Source organism: Podarcis vaucheri (genome assembly GCF_965113315.1).
Source record: "Podarcis vaucheri genome assembly, chromosome: 11".
In the NCBI taxonomy this organism is placed as follows: Eukaryota; Metazoa; Chordata; class Lepidosauria; order Squamata; family Lacertidae; genus Podarcis; species Podarcis vaucheri.
The window spans coordinates 39,137,044-39,157,213 of NC_138749.1; the positions used below are offsets into that span (position 1 = coordinate 39,137,044).

Genomic DNA, 20,170 nt, shown 5'->3' on the forward strand with positions numbered 1-20,170 from the left:
TATTCTTTATCATAATTAAGTTCTTTTTTTTAAAAAAAACAACTGTCTTTTAAAGCTTATGCATAACATATCTCTGTGAGCCCAACAATGAATGCTAGCTTTTCTAAATTACTTAGCTTTGGATCAGTACTTTTATTCTGGAGGTACTCAGGGGTACGCGCAGTGCTATTTTTCTAGATAAAACTCACCAGGAACTCTTAGAATGACAATGAGGCTCGCCTGAGAGGTGTTGGAACTAAGTTCCGGAGAGTTCCGGCTGGAAAAAAAAGCATTGGGTACACAGTACCAGTATCTTTTTTCTACAATAAAAGCATTGTGTCTGATACTAGGATTAAATACGGGCACTATGTATTTTTAAGGGGGCGGAAGTTGCCCCAGTATCCTAAAACGTGTTCCTTCCCTGCTCACTTTACTATTTCGTGTATACAGCTGTTCCTTGGTTCTCAAACTTAATCCATTCCGGAAGTCCGTTCCAAAACCAAAGCATTCCAAAACCCATAGAAAGTAATGCAAAATGGATTAATCCATTCCAGACTTTTAAAAACAACCCCTAAAACAGCAATTTAACATGAATGTTGCTATCTCGCGAGACCATTGATCCATAAAATGAAAGCAATAAACAATGTACTGCAGCCACACAATCAGTCAGTAGCTGAACTGGGTTCCACACAGTCACAAAAACAAAAGAAAAAAAGCCACAAAAACGCAGAAGGAATAGCAAAAAATCAGACAGACCTCAGCGTGACACTCAAAACGGGAAGTGTGGCACTCAAATCGGAAGCGTAACACTCAAAACGGAGCACGTTCGGCTTCTGAAAAAAGTTCGCAAACCAGAACACTTCTGGGTTTGCAGTGTTTGGGTTCCAAGTTGTTTGAGTACCAAGGTGTTTGAGAACCAAGGCACCACTGTACGTCACTTTTCTCGCAAATCGCTCAAGATGGCACGCGGCTCTCTCTTCTTTTCCCCTCCCCACCCCTCCATTTTATATTTGCAACAACCCTATGAGTTAGGCTGCATCATTGGGGAGCGAGCAAGAGACCCTCGAGGGACTAGCATTAAGCACCTCTGGAAGGGCAGCTAGAAAACTAGTCCTGTTCAGCGGCACGATTTCCTTGCTGTTCTCTGGCTGAGGTACATATTGTTAGTTGGCTTCTTCCATGCTCTTGGAAAACGTGGTTTAAAGAAGCATATGTGCAACAGGGGACCTCTGACAGGTCGGGAGCTCCCTCGCGCATTATGGTTTGGCCATGTGCTCTACATGCGCCTGTCAAAAGCATCATGTGCATAGCGGTCCCAGAGTGCAAATGGAGATGGCCTATTGTGTTGATTTACTAGGGCTCTCCTGGCTTGCGGGCTTTCAGTTGAGTTAAAGCAGGGGTCAGCAAACTTTTTCAGCAGGGGGCCGGTTCACTGTCCCTCAGACCTTGTGAAGGGCCGGACTATATATTTTTTTTTTGGGGGGGGGGAATGAACAGATTCCTATGCCCCACAAATAACCCAGAGATGCGTTTTAAATAAAAGGACACATTCTGCTCGTGTAAAAACACGCTGATTCCTAGACTGTCCATGGGCCGGATTGAGAAGGCGATTGGGCCAGATCTGGCCCCCGGGCCTTAGTTTGCCTACCCATGAATTAGAGCATAATGTCAAGGTTGCAGGTTCAATCCCTGTGTGGGACAAATTCCTGCATTGAAGGGGGTTGGACTGGATCATTGTCAGGGTCCCTTCCAGGTCTACAATTCTATTATTCTATGAGTTTCCTTAATAACTGAGAATGAGAGAGAGAGGGAGAGAGAGGGGGGGGGGACACTTTTCCAGGCACTTACTGAGCCAGACTCCTGCCCCCCTCAAAAAACCCAGGCAGTCATGAAATAGTGTGAAGTTGGGAGAGTCTGGTTTTTTTTATTTAAATGTGAATTGAATTGTAAATTTACCACCTGCATTCCATAGCCCGTCTCCCCCTTAGGCTAGCCAGGCAAAGCTGCAGCATGTGGTTTCCGTAGTTAACAAATATTAAGTGTAGTTTTAAATAATTATGGGACTGTGGTCGATAGGGAGAGGTGGGGCAAAATCTCTGTTTAAAAAAAATAAACCCCAAGTACTCAGCTTTCAGCCATGAAGGAAAGTAAGACTAAAATCTGGACTCTCCCAAATAAAGTGTGTGACTTAACAGGCTCTTTTCTTTCTGCTTTGTAGAATATGTGCAGGTTATGTGCATGGTCACATTCACACCATATGTTTAAAACACTGTGACGCCACTTTATTCAGTCGTGCCCCCACCAAATTCTGGGAGTTGTAGTTTGGTAAAGGTACAGAGAGTTCTTAGGAGTCCCCTGTTCCCCTTGCAGAGCAACAATTTCCAGAGGGTTCAATAGTCAATCCCTCTTTCACAGGGAACTCTGGGAATTGCATCTTGGCCAGCCTTCAGCCAAGTTGGATATTAATAGAATCGTAGAGTTGGAAAGGAACCCCAAGGATCATTCAGTCCAACCCCCTGCAGTGCAGGAATCTTTTTGCCCAATGTGGGACTTGAACGCACTGCCCTGTGATTAAGAGTCTCATGCTCTACCGACTGAGCCAGATGACAATAGAAGCTGCAACTCACTCATCTGGAGTTAGCCTCTCTGAAGTCGCTTCTTCTGACTGAGCATGGATAAGAAAAAGCCCTTTTGGAGCATGCTCTCATGGAGTAATAAAAAAAGTTTTGCTGAAAGTCCTACTGTTTGAAAGTCCATCTGTTTGAACATATCATATACAGTGGCCGCTCGGGTTGCGAACGTGATCTGTGTGGGATGCATGTTCGCAACCCAGAGTCTCCGCAACCCGCAGCAGCGCGTCTGCGCATGTGTGGGTTGCAATTTGGTGCTTATGCGCAAAGCGCAATTTAGCGCTTCTGCGCATGTGCGACTGCCGAAACGCGTAAGTAACCCGTTCCAGTACTTCTGGGTTTTGGCAGTCCGTCCACAACCCCAAAAAACGCAACCTGAAGTGTCTGTAACCCGAGGTATGACTGTATATAATCCGAGGGCCTTCTGGCAGTTTCCTCACACTGCAAAGTGACGTTACAGGGAACCAGGTGGAGGGCCTTCTCTGTAGTGGCACCCTCACTGTGGAACTATTTGACTTTTAGAAGACATCTGAAGGCAGCCCTTTTGGGAATTTTTTAATGGTTGATGTTTTATTGTGTTTTTAAATATTTTGTTAGCAACTGTGCAGGGTGGCTGGGGCAGTCAAATGGGTGGCATATAAATAATGTTGTTGTTGTTTCTTTTATGAAAACGAATCACGCCCAGTAATGTCCACTCTTCTTTTGCCCAGGCGATTGCCAGCTGCAGACGCCATGTCGAATCCAGAAGTGCACCACGGACTTTGTGTCGCTGACTTCTCACCTGAACTCTGCCCTTGATGGCTTTGATTTGGAATTCTGCAAAGCCTTGCGTGCCTATTCCGCCTGCACCTACCGCAACTCCAAAGTCTGCCGCGGGAACCTGGTCTACCATTCGGCTGTGCTGGGGATCAGCGATCTCATGAGCCAGAGGAACTGCTCCAAGGATGGCCCGACCTCCTCCACGAACCCCGAAATCACCCACGACCCGTGTAATTACAGCGGCCGCCAGGGAGCCGGCGAACTTCGTGGGGGAGGAGAGCAGACTCCGCCCACGTACTTTTTCTGTGGCCTGTTTGGAGACCCACACCTGCGGACCTTTAAGGATCACTTTCAGACGTGCAAAGTGGAAGGGGCGTGGCCCCTCATAGATAACAACTACTTGTCGGTGCAGGTGACAAATGTGCCCGTGGTCCCCAGATCCAGCGCCACTGCCACAAATAAGGTGCGTTCAAGGCGCACGCCTTATTTTCCTCTTTAAAAAGTTACAGTGGAATTTGAAATTTATAGACGGCAGGATTTTGATGAATTGCGATATGGAAGAAAGGACAAGCCACAGAGCTGTGCCAGGCAAGGAATCCCTAGGCTGGCTTATGCGAACCAGCCTGGCTGACCTAGTAAATCTGTTAGCATGACAAAAGGGTGTCCATGGGTCACCCCAGAGGAATCCTTTGGCCTGGAGAGACAGATGTTGCTGAGGTGGTGGGGTACGTTTTTGAGGTGACAGGAAAAGAGAGTTGTTGGGTTTTTTTATAGCAAGGTGTTCTGGGAAGAAGAAGGGAGAAGAAAGACTGGGATCCATCTTGGGCAGGCTGGCTGAAGGCTGGCTTCACTGCTGTGGGGGACAAGCCCCTCTTGAAGTGACCATGCTGTAAGATCCGGGCTTCCTCCCCGCAGACTGAATTGGTAAATAGGTGATTAAACCAGATTTCTTAAAGCTGCGGCAGTCTCTGACGTGTCTCAGTTCTGCAAAGGAATACTGACCCTGGGTGAGTGCCCGGAATCCCCTGGGATCTTGCAGAGAGTGGCGGCACACGATCTTTGTAACAATATTTTAAATCCGAAACTTTCCTCCCTCCCCCTTTTTGGTGATGGTGGCGAGAAAGCAGAGCTGTTGCATGTGAATGCATGTTTAATTCTTTCAGACTAGAGGATATGTAATCATTAAGCATGCTCACAGATAGTTGGCCAAGAAGAGACTGCTGGTTTTAAGGAGCAGCTCACCTGCCTATGCTATGCAGTGACCAAGGCAAGGTCCCTTGTGCTGTGGGCAGAGAACATTGGCTGAGAGTTGATGAAGATTGGAGGGTATATGAGCAGCGTTAAAGGTCTCCAAATCCCGAAGGAAAGGTGTGGTTGGGAATAACTTGGAAGGAATTGCATTGTGGCGAAGTGCATTTGTTGGTGTACAGTCTGTAAATAAGGTTTGGTGGAAAGGAGATTGAGCTCTACTAGCCAGTTTTCGATTGGCTGTGTTGTGCCTGGCGTCTGAGTGCAATAGGAGATGGATTTTGACACGATAGAGCATGGTGCTGATAAGGCCAAGGTCGCAGGTTCGATCTCCATAAGAAACAGCTGCATATTCCTGCACTGCCGGGGGTTGGACTAGATGATGCTTGGTGTCCCGTCCGAGTGTACAGTTCTGTGATTCTACGAATTATTCTGTTCTTTAGCAAGAGTACATACTTGGGATCACACGACAGAGATGTGTTAAAGTGTGCTGGGCTACGAGAATGCTAAGTTTTCTTTTTAAATGTTTATTATTAGTATGATTAAAATAAATAAATACATTCAAATTAAATTATACAGTGCTGATGCTAGTGGGATAAATGGCACTTCTGCCATCTATTGTCTTAAATTTTGTGAGTGGTAGGATTAAAACACTGAAATGAACCTCCCCCCCCCTTATGAGGAATATTTCCGACTGAGAAGAGCTGTATGAAAGACGTGACTTGTTTGTATGAATTAAAAAGGTGGAGGCTCTGGGTCACTGCTCTTGGCAGATTTAGTCTGACATTATTCTAGTGGGTGGGGAACTTCCCTATGGCTTTGGCCCATATTGAGCCAGGGTTGTAGTCCATTAAGTTCAATGAGACCTGAGTTCAAATGCTAAGACCCGCGGAGGGGAAAATGGAGATTTGTCTTAGAAGTTGCTTCTGAGAATGACTTCATTAAGGAAACGCTGTTAGTGCCTCTGGGCTTTTGGGCTAAAGAGCAATCTGAAGTGCAGGGTGGTTATTAAAAACAACAACACAAAAGTGACGTAATGCTGCTTTCAGAGTGCCAGTGGAAGCATACAATTAGCAATTTGTAAGATAAGTATTTTGGGAAGATCAATATGTTTGGTCCTTTTCTATGCATAATTGACCCTTAATGCCTGTAATTTGGTGTTGAGGATCCTACCACAACCCCTGCTCCCCTCCCCCCCCAAAAAAAAATTCTGCCTGCATATCAGCTTGAAGCTGCACACACAATTTGATCTGGGGTGTGTTAATGTTTTTTTTAAAACAAAAAACCCTCATGACCTTCCAAAGTGCTTTTTTTGTGTGTGTAGCCATGGAGTCATTTTATGACCTAACTATTCAACATGTTAAGAGATGCAGTTGGTGCTGTGGGTTAAACCACAGAGCCTAGGACTTGCTGATCAGAAGGTTGGCGGTTTGAATCCCCACGATGGGGTGAGCTCCCATTGCTTGGTCCCTGCTCCTGCCAACGTAGCAGTTCGAAAGCACATCAAAGTGCAAGTAGATAAATAGGTACTGCTCCGGTGGGAAGGTAAATGGCGTTTCCGTGCGCTGCTCTGGTTCTCCAGAAGCGGCTTAGTCATGCTGGCCACATGTACGCCGGCTCCCTCGGCCAATAAAGCGAGATGAGCGCCGCAACCCCAGAGTCAGTCATGACTGGACCTAATGGTCAGGGGTCCCTTTACCTTTTATTCAACATGCTATCAAGCCCAGTTCAATAACTTAATGGTGACTTTTAAGGCCCTGAATTGTTTGGAACCCAGTTATCCAAAGGCCCCCTTCTCCTTACTCTGTCCTGTCAGGGATTAAAGTTCTACTGGGAAGGCTCTTGACACCATCTCTGAATCATGCTCATAGTTCAGCAACTTGAGAGAGGCCTTCTCCTAGGTGGTACCCCAGCTGTGGAATGCCCTCCCCTTTGAAAAATGGCTAAAGGTGAAATTAAAATAAATTTCTGTGTGACGTTTAGTTCTCTTGGATAGAGAGGTTTGAATAAGTGAGCTGTCAGATACCGAAGTGGATGCTCTTCTGTGTCTTTTGTTACTACTTAATGTGGTTTTGAAGTTGCATTGCCCAGGCTCGCAATCCTGGGGAAAGCGCTGCGTTCAACACCCTGCCTTTTAACAACAGAAGCCGGCAAGCACAAAAAATGAAAATGAAAATACCATCGTCAATGTTAAGAGGTGATTGATCCAAAGCGTGCATCTGCATCCACAGGGGATGTTCAAATAGGCAGAAGCAACTAATGGGATGTGGGTGTGTTCATTAAAGAGACTTTGACTGTAGGATATCTGAAAGAGGTTTCTTGGCACTGGTGATTCTATTGGATGCTACACAGACCTTGAGGTTTTGCTTCCACTGCCAGGCAATTAGGCTTTTATCAGAATACCTTTGTGCTGTCATGGAAGCCGTGCATGACATACCTCTGAAAGCCTTAATGCATTTACTTGAAACCCTTTGAGTTCTGTTGCTTCAACATTCCCTTCTTAAAGATGCGTTATGGAAAAGTCTTCCGTTTTCTATAATTCTTTTCTCCTGTTTACCCATGCAAAGTTGCATAAAGCATCCACCATTTTCAGGGTAGCTTAATGACAACAAGTCAGTCGCTTCTCTTCTTTTTAACAAGACACGCCACGCCCCCCGGTTAAATAATGATAATAATAATAATAATAATAATAATTATAATAATAATAATTATAATAATTTTGCTGTCAAAAGTGATCTCTCCAAACAAGACATCTAGCGAGCGAGAACGGTCACCTTTTGTTTGGAAGAACGAGTCTTTGGAATTAAAGTCTGCATATTACAAGTTCTGCTAAGCAGTATAGATTTCTCATTAAAAAGAGAACAGGCTGAATTTAGACTGGAATAAATATTCCCCACCTCCCCCAGAGCAGACTGCTCACTTTGGTTGTGGGTTAAAGCAGCAGGAATTTCAGCAGCGGTCTTTTTAGGTTTGAAAGTAAGAGCCCTCTTTCAGCATTAGCCAAGGGGGAATGTATTTACCTAATCTCAAGGAGGGCAATACCATTTTAACTATCTGATAAAAGAAACAACATACACAGTACAGGCAGCTCTCCCCCCCCCCCCACTTACATGGAGGTTACTTCCGTGCACATAAGTGAAATCGGGTAAAGTGTGGAGCACCCTTTGAACCCCCTCTCTCTCCAATCCAGACCCCAAATACTGATACAGTGGTACCTCGGGTTACAGACGCTTCAGGTTACAGACTCCGCTAACCCAGAAATATTACCTCGGGTTAAGAACTTTGCTTCAGGATAAGAAGAGAAATTGTGCTCCGGCGGCATAGCAGCAGCCCCATTAGCTAAAGTGGTACCTTAAGAACAGTTTCAGGTTAAAAACGGACCTCCAGAACGAATTAAGTTCTTAACCCGAGGTACCACTGTATCCAGAAATATCCACAACTAGGATGGAAGCTCTGGGGCTGGCTGGAGACAGCTCAAGGAAGCAGAGGCTGTTGCTGCTACGATACTGCACACATCAGCTGTTAGGCGGGGAGGCTGAGCAGCGTAAGCAAAGCCCCACTGCACCTCTGGTTTCTTAGGGGCTTTCTCTGCCCTCAATGACGTCCTCTTTGGGGGAGCATCTCCTCTCAAGCTGTGAGGACTTTTCAGCTCTCTCCCGCCATTTCTGGGTTTGAATTGAACTAGTTAATTATTTCCCTGCGATGCGCATATATGTGGTAAGTGAGGCTGGGCACTTGTATTGCACACTAAAATGAATTTGGATGTTTGGTGACCTTGGAGAAAATAGGCAGGAGCAGTAATTCACGTTGTCTAGAGATATGACAAATTTAAACGGGGTGGGGAACTGGCGGCCCATGTTTCACATCTGACTCATAAGGCCTGAAAGCCCCACCCCCTGTCTTGAGTTGGTGGGGGTGGGGAATGCCTTGCTCTTCTTAATCAATATGCACATTACAAATCAGGAAGCATGGAATGAACTTTGCAAGTGTTGTACAGTGGTACCTCGGGTTAAGAACTTAATTCGTTCTGGAGGTCCGTTCTTAACCTGAAACTGTTCTTAACCTAAGGTACCACTTTAGCTAATGGGGCCTCCCACTGCCGCCGCCACACGATTTCTGTTCTCATCCTGAAGCAAAGTTCTTAAGCCGAGGTACTATTTCTGGGTTAGCGGAGTCTGTAACCTGAAGCATCTGTAACCCAAGGTACCACTGTATTCCCGTAGGCACCAGTGTGGGTTTTTCAGTAACAACTGTGGAATCTCCGAATGTGCTTCTGATGTGGTGATGGGTTTTGGCTGGCAGCAGAAGATCTCCAGCGAGTCGGAGACTGGACATAAAAGTTACTCATCTCCCTGCAAGAGTAATACAGCATTACTGATTGCTGTGAATTAACACAGCATTCTATGGAAACCTCTTCCCTGACACACCCTGTTGTAGCTTTGATGATCTTATGCTTACTTCCAATCAGGGTAGGTTTAAGAGGTCAGCTTCATTTCCTTTGCTGGTTTCTTGCAAGGTTGGGAGTACCTTGCAGCAGATGCAGTCATCAAGGTTGTAAACAATCTGTGTTGCAAAAGAGTTCGCCTTTCTCGTGGTCTCCTTTGTTGCCTTTCACTGACTGGCTCTGACTCTTACGGTTTGGTAAATGGCTGTTTTCGTGTCCCTTCTGTTGCAGTTTCTTTAATTTTCCAGGCAAATGTGCATCTCTCTGATAGGAGGCAAACAATTGGCACCTTAGGTGCTTGTTGTGTAACATGGTTGAAATAAAGGAGATTCTTAATCTCCAGTTGTGTCCCACATGCCCTTTTTTATCTGTAGAAGATGAGCAGATCAGGTTTCAGGTCAAGAGTGTGGCGGCTTACATCAACTTTTACAACAATTTGTTCATTTTCATAGAATTGTAAAGTTAGAAGGGATCCCAAGGGTCATCTAGTCCAACCCCCTGCAATGCAGGAATCTCAACTAAAGCACTCATGGAAAGAAGCATAAATTGCTTCTTTTAGTGCCTGTTTCTGTGAGTCGCAGAGCTTGGCAATTAGTAATGGAGGCACAATTTACTTAACTGGTTGAGACTAGCTTTATCTTTGGTTTCTGTGACACTGAGGCCAAAGAGTTGTGTATTATCCACCTTCTTGAATTCACCTTTGCCATCACTTACTATGTTTCTGTGCAGTATTTAATTTTGAGGGGAAGGGTTGAGCTGTCTCCACAAAAGCTTGAATTGCTGCTGTCTTTGCCGCAGGTGAACTCAGCAAGATCTTTACTTGGCAGCATTGTAAATGCAGACTTCTTGAAATCTACAGGGCAGAGCACTGGATCTCTCTGACCTGCTTTCCAGCGTTGCTCTGACGAAGTTAACAGATGGTTCAAATTGATTAGATCTCACCTGGAATCAACATAAATAGGTAGCAAAAGAACAAGGAGGGAGAACGCTGGCATTGACAAAATAAGAAAATAAGTTTGACCTCAGGGTTACCTTCTCTGTCCTTATGTTGGTTTCACTTCCTTGAAGGAAAAAAAAAGGAGATTGGTTGTCTAGTTTCTCGGTGTCATTTGAAATGCCAGTTTTGTAACTGCTCGCACCTGTGCGCAGTGAGTCACTGCCCTATCTTGATGGGATCTTGTTCTTTTCCATCCTTCCTCACTTTTCGCTCTTCTCAAGGGATTGCTTATTTCAGGTAAATCCAGGTAACCGTCTGTTCTGGTAAGTAACATTCATAGGTTCTGTACTTCAAAAATGGCATTAGGCCGCTGGCATTGTTTTTGATAATATCTGTCAGAAAATACAAGGAGTAAAAACACACACACACAAAAAGTCATATGTGGGCCTCCTGTTGAGTCAGAGTGCCATTTCAGCAGCCTGCATGACGACTGTGCTTTTGAAAAGATAGATAGATATGCTAGCTAGACAGACCTGTTTAGGGATTGCCTTTGACTTGCATGCCAGCCACATTTCCGGAAGAGAATTTGGTACAGTAAAATATACAGTAGGCCTTCTTGGGTACGGCGAGGAAACACCTTTGTGTTCATCAGCATGAAAAGGAATTTGCATTTCTTATCTACCTCTGTAGTTAGAAAATGCACCTGGATTTAGGCCTTGTGCACAGAACCATTTGAATGCATATGTGTGTCTGGGTCAGAGGGCAATATAACCCCTGCACCATCTGGTTCTTCATACAAAAGCAGAGCAGGCTAGTGGTGGATCTTTGATACTCTTGTTCGGACAATAGGGTGGCACTGTGGTCTAAACCACTTAGCCTCTTGGGCTTGGTGATCAGAAGGTTGGCAGTTCGAATCCCCGCGACGGGGTGAGCTCCTGTTGCTCTGTCCCAGCTCCTGCCAACCTAGCAGTTCGAAAGCACGTCAAAGTGAAAGTAGATAAATAGGTACCACTGTGGCGGGAAGGTAAGTGGCGCTTCCATGCGCTCTGGTTTCCATCACGGTATTCTGTTGCACCAGAAGCGGTTTAGTCATGCTAGCCACATGACTCGGAAAGCTGTCTGTGGACAAACGCCGGCTCCCTTGGCCTGAAGCGAGTTGGGCTCCACAACTCCATAGTCGCCTTTGACTGGACTTAACCATCTAGGGGTCCTTTACTTACTTTACTTTTGATGGGACAGTATCCTACACTGCATCTCAGAGCAGCAGGTCACTCTGCCCTCATTCTGCCCCATAGCAGGTGCATGAGACAGCTGCCTCTCTCTTTTCAAGTTTGAGTGCAAACTTACCTTTCTGTAGCGATAGACAAGGTGCTGCTGGCTCTTTGCTATGGCTTAGGCAGCGTTTCTCAACCTGTGGGTCCCCAGATGTTGTTGGACTACAACTCCCATCATCCCTGAGCTCTGGCCTTGCTAGCTAGGGGTGATGGGTGTTGTAGTTCAACAACATCTGGGGACCCACAGGTTGAGAAAGACTGGCTTAGAGGATGCCTGGAAAAACTTAGGCAGAGGGCCTTCTTGGTAGCGGCGCCCTCCCTTTGGAACGCCCTCCCATCAGATGTCTTCTAGAAGTCTACTTGACTTCTAGAAAACATCTGAAGGCAGCTCTGTTTAGGGAAGTTTTTAATGTTTGATGTTTTATCATGTTTTTAATATTCTGTTGGGAACCACCCAGAGTGGCTGGGGAGGCCTAGCCAGATGGGTGGGGGTATAAGTAATAAATTATTATTATTATTATTAGGTTGGTCTTATCAGCCCTGAGTCTTTCCCAAGCAAACGTCAAGCCTTCCAAGGAGGGACTAGACAACACGGAGATCTTGCTGGCGGCAGAACAGGGGAGGATTTCTAGGGCTGCGTACACACCGTTCATTTTTAAAGCGCATGAGTTTCCTCTGAAGAATCTTGGGAACTGTAGCTTAAGAGCGCTGGGAATTATAACACTGGGGGTAAGCTACACTTCCCAAGATTCTTTGGGAGAAGCTTTGTGCATTGAAGGTGTGGTTTTGTACGCAGCCTATGTCTTGCTTCGTAAGATCCGGGCACTTGTAAATGTACTCAGGAGCTTCTCGGTCATTGGTCTTCAGAGCTAATGTCTCCTTGATTGTAGTTGTGAGAGGTTGCCTTATATTGAGGTAGGCAATTAGCCCATCTAGGCCAGCACTCCCTGTTCTAATGGGCACGGTTCCTTCCTGCTGCTGATGTTCCTCCTCTGTGAAAAATAGGAGCTGGGACTTCAAAGATGTTGATGTACCTTGGAGAAGGGTCTCAGACGGGGCAGCTTGCGCCCGTGAAAATGGCAGTTTCCTAAGAGCCCAGGAAAACAAAAACTTTCACCAGGACAACTTGTGTGTTTTATTTTTTTAGAAACCAAACACCGGCGTTGAGACTGTTGTTTTGCATGGATTATGTAAACATAAGCAAATTTATGGAAAATTTCTGTAATTTATAGTCTGATTCACCTACTGATGTGCAGGGACAATGTGCTCCGTGGGGCACTGGAGCTTCAGTCTCTGGCTCCTGGGAATCATGCACAGACCTACCTGTGGCATTAGAAGCTGCCTCTGTATTATCAAAACATACTTTTGAAACCCATGAGGCCTAGAAACTCTGCTATGGGATGCTGAATTGGTGTCCCAGTATCCAGTTTTAAATTTGAACCTATGCAATAGGAACATACATGGGTCATATCCAACTAACTCCTTCCACCAGCGCAAGAGATTTTCCTTGTGCAATAGATCTTTTCTCTCTGGTCATGCGTGAGTGGGGATTCAAACCCTGATCTCCCAGGTCCTAGTCCGACACCCTAACTACAACACCACACGGACTTCCTAGAGTACTTCTACTGCAGGGCAGCTCTATAAATTGAATAGGTATACAGTGGTGCCTCACAAGACGAAAATAATCCGTTCCGCGAGTCTCTTCGTCTAGCGGTTTTTTCGTCTTGCGAAGCAACCCTATTAGTGGCTTAGCGGATTAGCACTATTAGCGGTTTAGCGGCTATTAAAGGCTTAGCGCCTTAGCGGCTAAAAGGCTATTAGCGGCTTAGAAAAGGGGGGGAAGTGAAAAAAATCGCAAGACTCGCAAGACGTTTTCATCTTGCGAAGCAAGCCCATAGGGAAATTCGTCTTGCGAAGCGCATCGAAAAACGGAAAACCCTTTCGTCTAGCGGGTTTTTCGTCTTGCGAGGCATTCGTCTTGCGGGGCACCACTGTATAGGGAAAGCCAAATGTCCCTTAGAGAGAAGGATCCAAAATATTTTCCTTGAAGTTTGAATTTGTTTGAATTTGTTTGATTCTGGATTGTTTTATTGGATGTTTTGATGCATTATAAACCACTTCTGAGATCCCCCCCCCTTTAAAATATAAAGCAGTATAGAAATGAAAAGAATATCAATAACAGTAAAAAAGAAATCCCATTGATGGGAAAGGTGCCTAGACGTTCCATTGCGGCCACTGCAACAAAGGTTTACGGTGCCATTTGGCGATTCGCTTATACAGTGGAACCTCGGTTTTTGAGCATCTCGTAAGCCGAACGTTTCAGTTTTCGAACACCGAAACTCGGAAATAAATTCTTCCGTTTTTGAACGCGGCTTGGAAGTTGAACAGCTTCCAAGGCGCATTTTAAAATTTAACTCTGTATGGTTTTTATACTTGATTGGGAGCCGCCCAGAGTGGCTGGGGAAACTCAGCCAGATGGGCGAGGTATAAATAAATTATTATTATTATTATTATTATTATTATTATTATTATTATTTATTTCTCCATTTTCTCAATGGAATTTGCCGACCATCCATTGCGCCTTGGTTGTCGAACATTTCGGGAGTCGAACGGTCTTCCAGAACACATTATGTTCGACAACCGAGCTACCACTGTATACCTGAGCTTCGAACGCTGTTTCATAGGTAACCTTTGACAGGCTGAGAGCGGGTGAGGTTGCTTAGCACCACCCAGTGAGGTGACACCGATTAGAGCTTTGAACTTTGCGCATTAAGTATAGAACTCAGGTGTTTGTGTGGCGTAGGTTGTCTTAGGAGAGCTGGGATTTATGGCAAGTGCTCCTTGCTGGTGAACTGAGAGGATCGAGTGGAATGGAAGTATTAAAAATGAATGAGCCAAAGTAGTTCGGAAGGAAAGTTGGGGTGGGGGGGGGAGAGGCGAAATGTTTAACAAAGGCATTGATGTTTTAAATGCACAACAATATTACCTATTAATAATAAATGGTGTGGTAAGAGACCAAATGTGCCAGAGTAAGTTATTGCAGTTTATGGATTAGGTCAGAGAAACAAGTAAGCAATGCGGATGATGGTGTCTGGAGATTCAGTGACTAAAAAAACATTTGCAGGAGCCTCCTCAAGGTGGGTTGGTGTGGGGTGTGTGGGAAGCAACCTTTAAGGGGCAGTAATTGACACAGCAACTTAGTCTGTAGCTTGGATGGGGTTATCCTGAGGGGATACCTCCCCCACTCTGTCACGGACTAGCATCCTGGAAAAAAATGCATTTGCAGTTCCTGTGTATTGCAGTTACATCAAAGATGGATGTGCTTGCATAGCTCATCCAGGGCTGGGCCTGCTTGCATTGGGAGCCTGCTAGCTAAATTTGGAAAGCAGTTAGTGACCATTGGAGGACTTTGAATGCTACCTGGAGAGCAGTAAATCATACCGTGATTCTCTTTCATAGCAAAGACCGAAACAGCACATTCGCCGGCGGGTCTGCTACAGTAATAGCTGGTTGCCTCTGCCAAGACCCCATACCCTCCAACATTTCTCTGATGAAAATAGGAACGTCCTGTTCAATACTGCTGCTACTACTGCTACTACTAATATTTATACCCCACCCATCTGAGTGGGTTGCCCACTCTGGGTGGCTTCCAACATACAGTAGAGTCAAACCTCAGATCCTGAACGCCTCCGTTTTGGAACGTTTTGGCTCCCGGACACTGAAAACCCGGAAGTAAATGCTCTGGTTTCCAAATGTTTTTTGGAAGCCGAACATCCGACACGGCTTCCGCTTGAGTGCAGGAAGTTTCTGCAACCAATCTGAAGCCACGCCTCTGAAATGTTCATTTCGGTAGCCGAATGGGCTACAGAATGGATTACGTTCGACAACTGATGCTTGACTGTATATGAAAACATAATAAAACATTAAACATTTAGAAAACTTCCCTATACAGGACTGCCTTCATATGTCTTCTAAAGGTTGTATAGTCACTTATCTCCTTGGCTCGGGGGTTGCATAACTCCATACCCTCCAACATTTCTCTGATGAAATTAGGGACGCCCTAAGGAGAAGTGGGACATTCCAGGATCAAGTCAGAAACTGGGATGGCTTCTGTAAATCCTGGACTGTCCCTGGAAATTATGGACATTTGGAGGGTCTGCAAGCAGCCTTTTTCTCCTGAAATGTTGTTGGACTATTTATTTATTTAGAAAGATTCATTAGCTGCTTGATGACAAAGCTTTATAAATAAAAAGATTTCAGCCAAGCTAAAATACGCAAAGCTGTTGAAAAAACAAATATACATAAAATCACTGTCTGTAAAGCACCGATAAAATCAGCAAAACCCTTAAAAACTAATAGAGGTAACTACATTATATGACTACAACTCCTGTCATCTCTGACAATTGGTGTTGCTGGCTGGGGAGTCTGGAGTGTGTTGACCCAACAATGTTGTGTTGAGGGTATAGTGTCGGGGAAGGCTGTTTTTATGGTCTAGTCTGAAGCATCCTTGCATTGAAATAGAAATTGTGATAGGATTGGATGTTGCAGTTGGTTACTAGACAATGTCCAATGTTACATGGAGTAGACTCGTTGAAATGAATGGCCTTAAGTCTATGGTTTTCAGTGGGTGGTATTCTGAGTGTGATTGACGTTGGACAGTGCCCTGAAGCAGGAATGGAAGACCTCAGATCCGGGGGCAAAATGTATCCCTCTAACTAACCCGTGAATTCTCCATATGTCATATCCCTTACCGTTCTACTTTGTACCCTCCTTGAGAAGTTGTGGCTTGGCTAGAATGCCATCTTGAACTCTTATAATGCCTTTTCTTTTCCTGAATAGAGGATAGGAGTGTGTGTATAAGTTAGTCTACTGTAAAGGTAAAGGGACCCCTGACAATTAAGTCCAGTCACGAAGGACTCTGGGGTTACAGCGCTCATCTTGCTTTACAGGCCGGGGGAGCCGGCGTTTGTCTACTTCCTCCAACAGTTTTTTCCAGGTCATGTGGCCAGCATGACTAAGCCGCTTCTGGTGAAACCAGAGCAGCGCACGGAAACACTGTTTACCTTACAGAGAGGTACCTATTTATCTACTTGCACCTTGATGTGCTTTCAAACTGCTAGGTTGGCAGAAGCTGGGACAGAGCAACAGGCACTCACTCTGTCGCGGGGATTCGAACTGCCCACCTTTCGATCACCAAGCCCAAGTGGCACAGTGGTTTAACCCACAGCACCACCCGCGTCCCTCTACAGTGGTACCTCGGGTTTACATACGCTTCAGGTTACATACGCTTCAGGTTAAAGACTCCGCTAACCCAGAAATAGTACCTCAGGTTAAGAACTTTGCTTCAGGATGAGAACAGAAATTGTGCTCTGGCGGCGCAGCAGCAGCAGGAGGCCCCATTAGCTAAAGTAGTGCTTCAGGTTAAGAACAGTTTCAGGTTAAGTATGGACCTCCGGAACGAATTAAGTACTTAACCCGAGGTACCACTGTACTGTACAAAGGTAAAAATTATAAGAACATAAGAATCTGCTGGATCAGGGCAAAGGTCTACCTGATCCAGCTTCCTGTTCTTGCAGTGGCCAACTATGGAAGCCTTGTAGGAAACATGAACACTCTTCTCTGCTGTAGTTTTCAGAAATGGTATTCTCCAATCCATGGAGGCACAGCATAGCCATCATGGCTAGTAACCTTGGCTTGCCTTCTCCTCTCTGAATTTGTCTGCTCCTTTTCAAAAAAAACCTTCAAGTTGGGGACCACCACAGCGATTTCCATAGTTTAATCACACTTTTGCCCCTGGCCCCATCGTCCACTGGCATGTGGCTCCTGAAAGATTGCTTAGAAGGGAATGCTGTCCTTGAGCTGAGAAATGGTTAGCCAGTTGAGTCGCAATCTGTGACTCCTTAATACCGTAGGGCAGTTTGAGGATATTCTGTAGACCTGTTAATAATGGAGCTCTGCGCCTGATTTAAAAGTTAAATCCATGAAAGATGATTATTTATTTGCTTGATTCTGGCCTTGCTGGAAAGCAGCAACTCGAAATGTGTGGTTTAATATATTTTTTAAAAGGTCCTTATCCCAAAGGTGGGATGTTCAGCCAAGAATACTAATACGTTTCAGATTATATTGCATTATGGTTTCTAAATTGAGAGAGAGAGAGATGTTTACATTGCCTTGCATAATGCATCCATTTCTTTTTATAAAAAACTACCCTACTTAATACAGACTTTGGAAAACTTTGCTGCCTTTTAATAGGAGTTGTGTGGCCTGTAGAGACCAGTTGCAGAGCAGTGCTGCACTCAGGGCAGCAGGAAGGCAGACAATTGCTTGGCACCTTTTCAAGGCTAAGTGGTCTGTGGACAAAGCTCTACTTCCCTGGGTCTTGTTTAGGCTTAATTCTCACCCTTGCATTTGTTGGTGAATACCAGGAGTGGGGAACATGTGCTGCTCCTTGAAGTTGTGGAACTCCCATCAGTCCTAGCAAGCATGGCCCAATGATTGATGGGAGTTGTAGTTTAGCCACATCCCTAAACAGGCCTGCCTTCAGATGTCTTCTAAAAGTCAAATAGTTGTTTTATTTCCTTGACATCTGATGGGAGGGCATTCCACAGGGTGGGCACCACCACCGAAAAGCCCCTCTGCCTGGTTCCCTATAACCTCACATCTCGCAGTGAGGGAACCGCGAGAAAGCCCTCGGAGCTGGACCTCAGTGTCTGGGCTGAACAATGGGGGTGGAGATGCAGAAACCAAAAGAGAGCAGGTGACCTTTTATTGTCCTTTTCATGGTACACGCATCCCCCCATTTAGTGGGACTTCGGTGCCAGGATGTTGGGCGAGCTCAGTGTTTCCTCAGCTTAAATCTCCAGCTGTTTTTGGACTACAACTCCCACCATCCCTAGCTAGCAGGACCAGTGGTCAGGAATGATGGGAATTGTAGTCCAAATGGAGAGCCAAGTTGGGGAAACACTGGACTCGATGATCCTCAGGGTCTATTCCAATGCTATGATTCTACCCTTCTGCAACCTGGTACCCTCGCGATCTTGCTGGCCAAGCGTGCATCATCAATAGTCAGGAAGGATCTGAATTGTGTTCTAGCAACATTCGGAGGGACACAGTTTCACCATGCCAGCCCTATTAGGCACATATTGGGAGCAACGGTGTTTGGGTTTTTGTTCTGTTTTTACCCCACACCCCCAAAATTCTTATACAGTGGTACCTCAGGTTACAGATGCTTCAGCTTACAGACTCCGCTAACCCAGAAATATTACCTCGGGTTAAGAACTTTGCTTCAGGATGAGAACAGAAATCGTGTGGCCGCGTCAGCGGCAGGAGGCCCCTTAACTAAAATGGTGGTTCAGGTTAAGAACAGTTTCAGGTTAAGAACAGACCTCCAGAACGAATTAAGTTCTTAACCTGAGGTACCACTGTAAATCAAGTTCCTCCCAAGGATAGAACTAGCTGATTGATAAATGAAAACAAGCCCCTTTCTGTGATTTCTCGGAGAGATGTTCCCCTTCATCATGGCTGGTGTCAATTTCATGGCACATGCAAAGCGAAGATGGCAGTGGGGGAGAGAGTTCTGTCTCATTAGAAGTGATTTGTCCTGCTAATCTCTCACTTCAGTGTGAGCAGACTTGCACTTATTTCATCCGGCCTGCCAAAATTAACTTTCCCTCGCTGAGCGGCACTAGCGAGGCTGCAGAGAAAGGCCCGAAGTCATGTTGCTTTTTGTGTTTGGAGCTGCTAGATCATTCCGCTTCCTGTTCTGGGGGGAAAGCAGCTGTTTTCAGATTGCTCTTTTTCTCTCTTCAGAGAGAGCTCCTCGGCAGAGAAGTTGGCTACACAACAAATTACTCGGAGAGACAATCTCCAGCATATCCTCCCTCAGGGTTCTCAAACGGAGCTTTAACATGATTAATGCCAAAAGAGGGATTGCGAGTTGCTCCAGTGGAGTAGAAAGGGGTTGAATTCTTGCTCCAATCCAGACAACACTCAAAGTCAACTGCTCTCTTCCCCCCACCCGCCAAAGGGGGGAGAAATCCCCACTGGTCTCAGCTGTGGCCCCCGGCTATGCATTTAACAGATTGCTTGGCTGCAGCTGGTCTGCAGATAGCCGTCAAAGTGATTAAACCGAAGGAAACCGTAGGAAAATTCCAGTCACCCAGCACCGGTGGGAACATGTGGTGCTGAAATAATGAGGGTGTGTGTTTTGGGGTGGAGAGGAGGGAGGGGGGTTGGGGGGCAGGGCGGATGTCAGGGCAAAGGGGTGTTTAAAACTCTCCTGGTGCATTCACATTTCACTTTTTTCAATGTCCTGTCTTCTGCAAAGGTCTGGATAAGCTGTGCAGACTAATAGGCAACCTGGTTGCATTTATCTTGTGCCGAAGACCTACTTTTCTTGTAGCACAAATGGGGTGGCGAAAGCAAAATGGGAAAAATTGGTCTTTTGTGGAATAAGGTTTTTGTTTTAATGTCATGGTGGGGGAGCCCTCCTGCGTACCTCTTTTCTTCAATTTCTTTGTCATCTTGCCCTGGAATATGTGTGTAGATCTGTGGCCCTTCCAGGGAGGAGTGTCCTGTCTTCTGCAGCCATCTTGGGCAGCTAAGGAGGGGAGGGCAATAACAGAGAACAGCCAGTTCCCCCAGGCTGAGTCCAGACTCCTCCAGCACACCAAAGAAAGGGCTCAGTAATAAGAAAGGCTTCAATGGAAGGATCTGAAAATCCCTTTGCCCCTGTGAATGAGCGTAGGCTGAAAAGTGGAAGGGCATTTTGTAACCTTCTGTTTCTGAGTTTGGAGGGTTCGCTTCTTCTCCTTCCCCAACTTTGGCTTCCTGGATTTTGGCGGCACCCCAATTCTGTCTCTTTCAGTGTGCTGAAATGGCCTGGTCTGGGACCCTCTGG

The 20,170-nt window shown here is 45.6% G+C and overlaps 1 protein-coding gene across 4 annotated transcripts in view; it reads left to right on the plus strand.

The window, feature by feature from the left end:
- The window catches only part of RGMB (repulsive guidance molecule BMP co-receptor b), a 42,801-nt gene that overhangs the window by 16,523 nt on the left and 6,108 nt on the right, over positions 1-20,170 (plus strand). For all 4 annotated transcript variants that reach the window (XM_082191489.1, XM_082191491.1, XM_082191492.1 and 1 more), the window contains one exon: positions 3,320-3,831. In XM_082191489.1, coding sequence (XP_082047615.1) covers positions 3,320-3,831 — 512 coding nt within the window. The remainder of the gene's footprint in view (positions 1-3,319; positions 3,832-20,170) is intronic.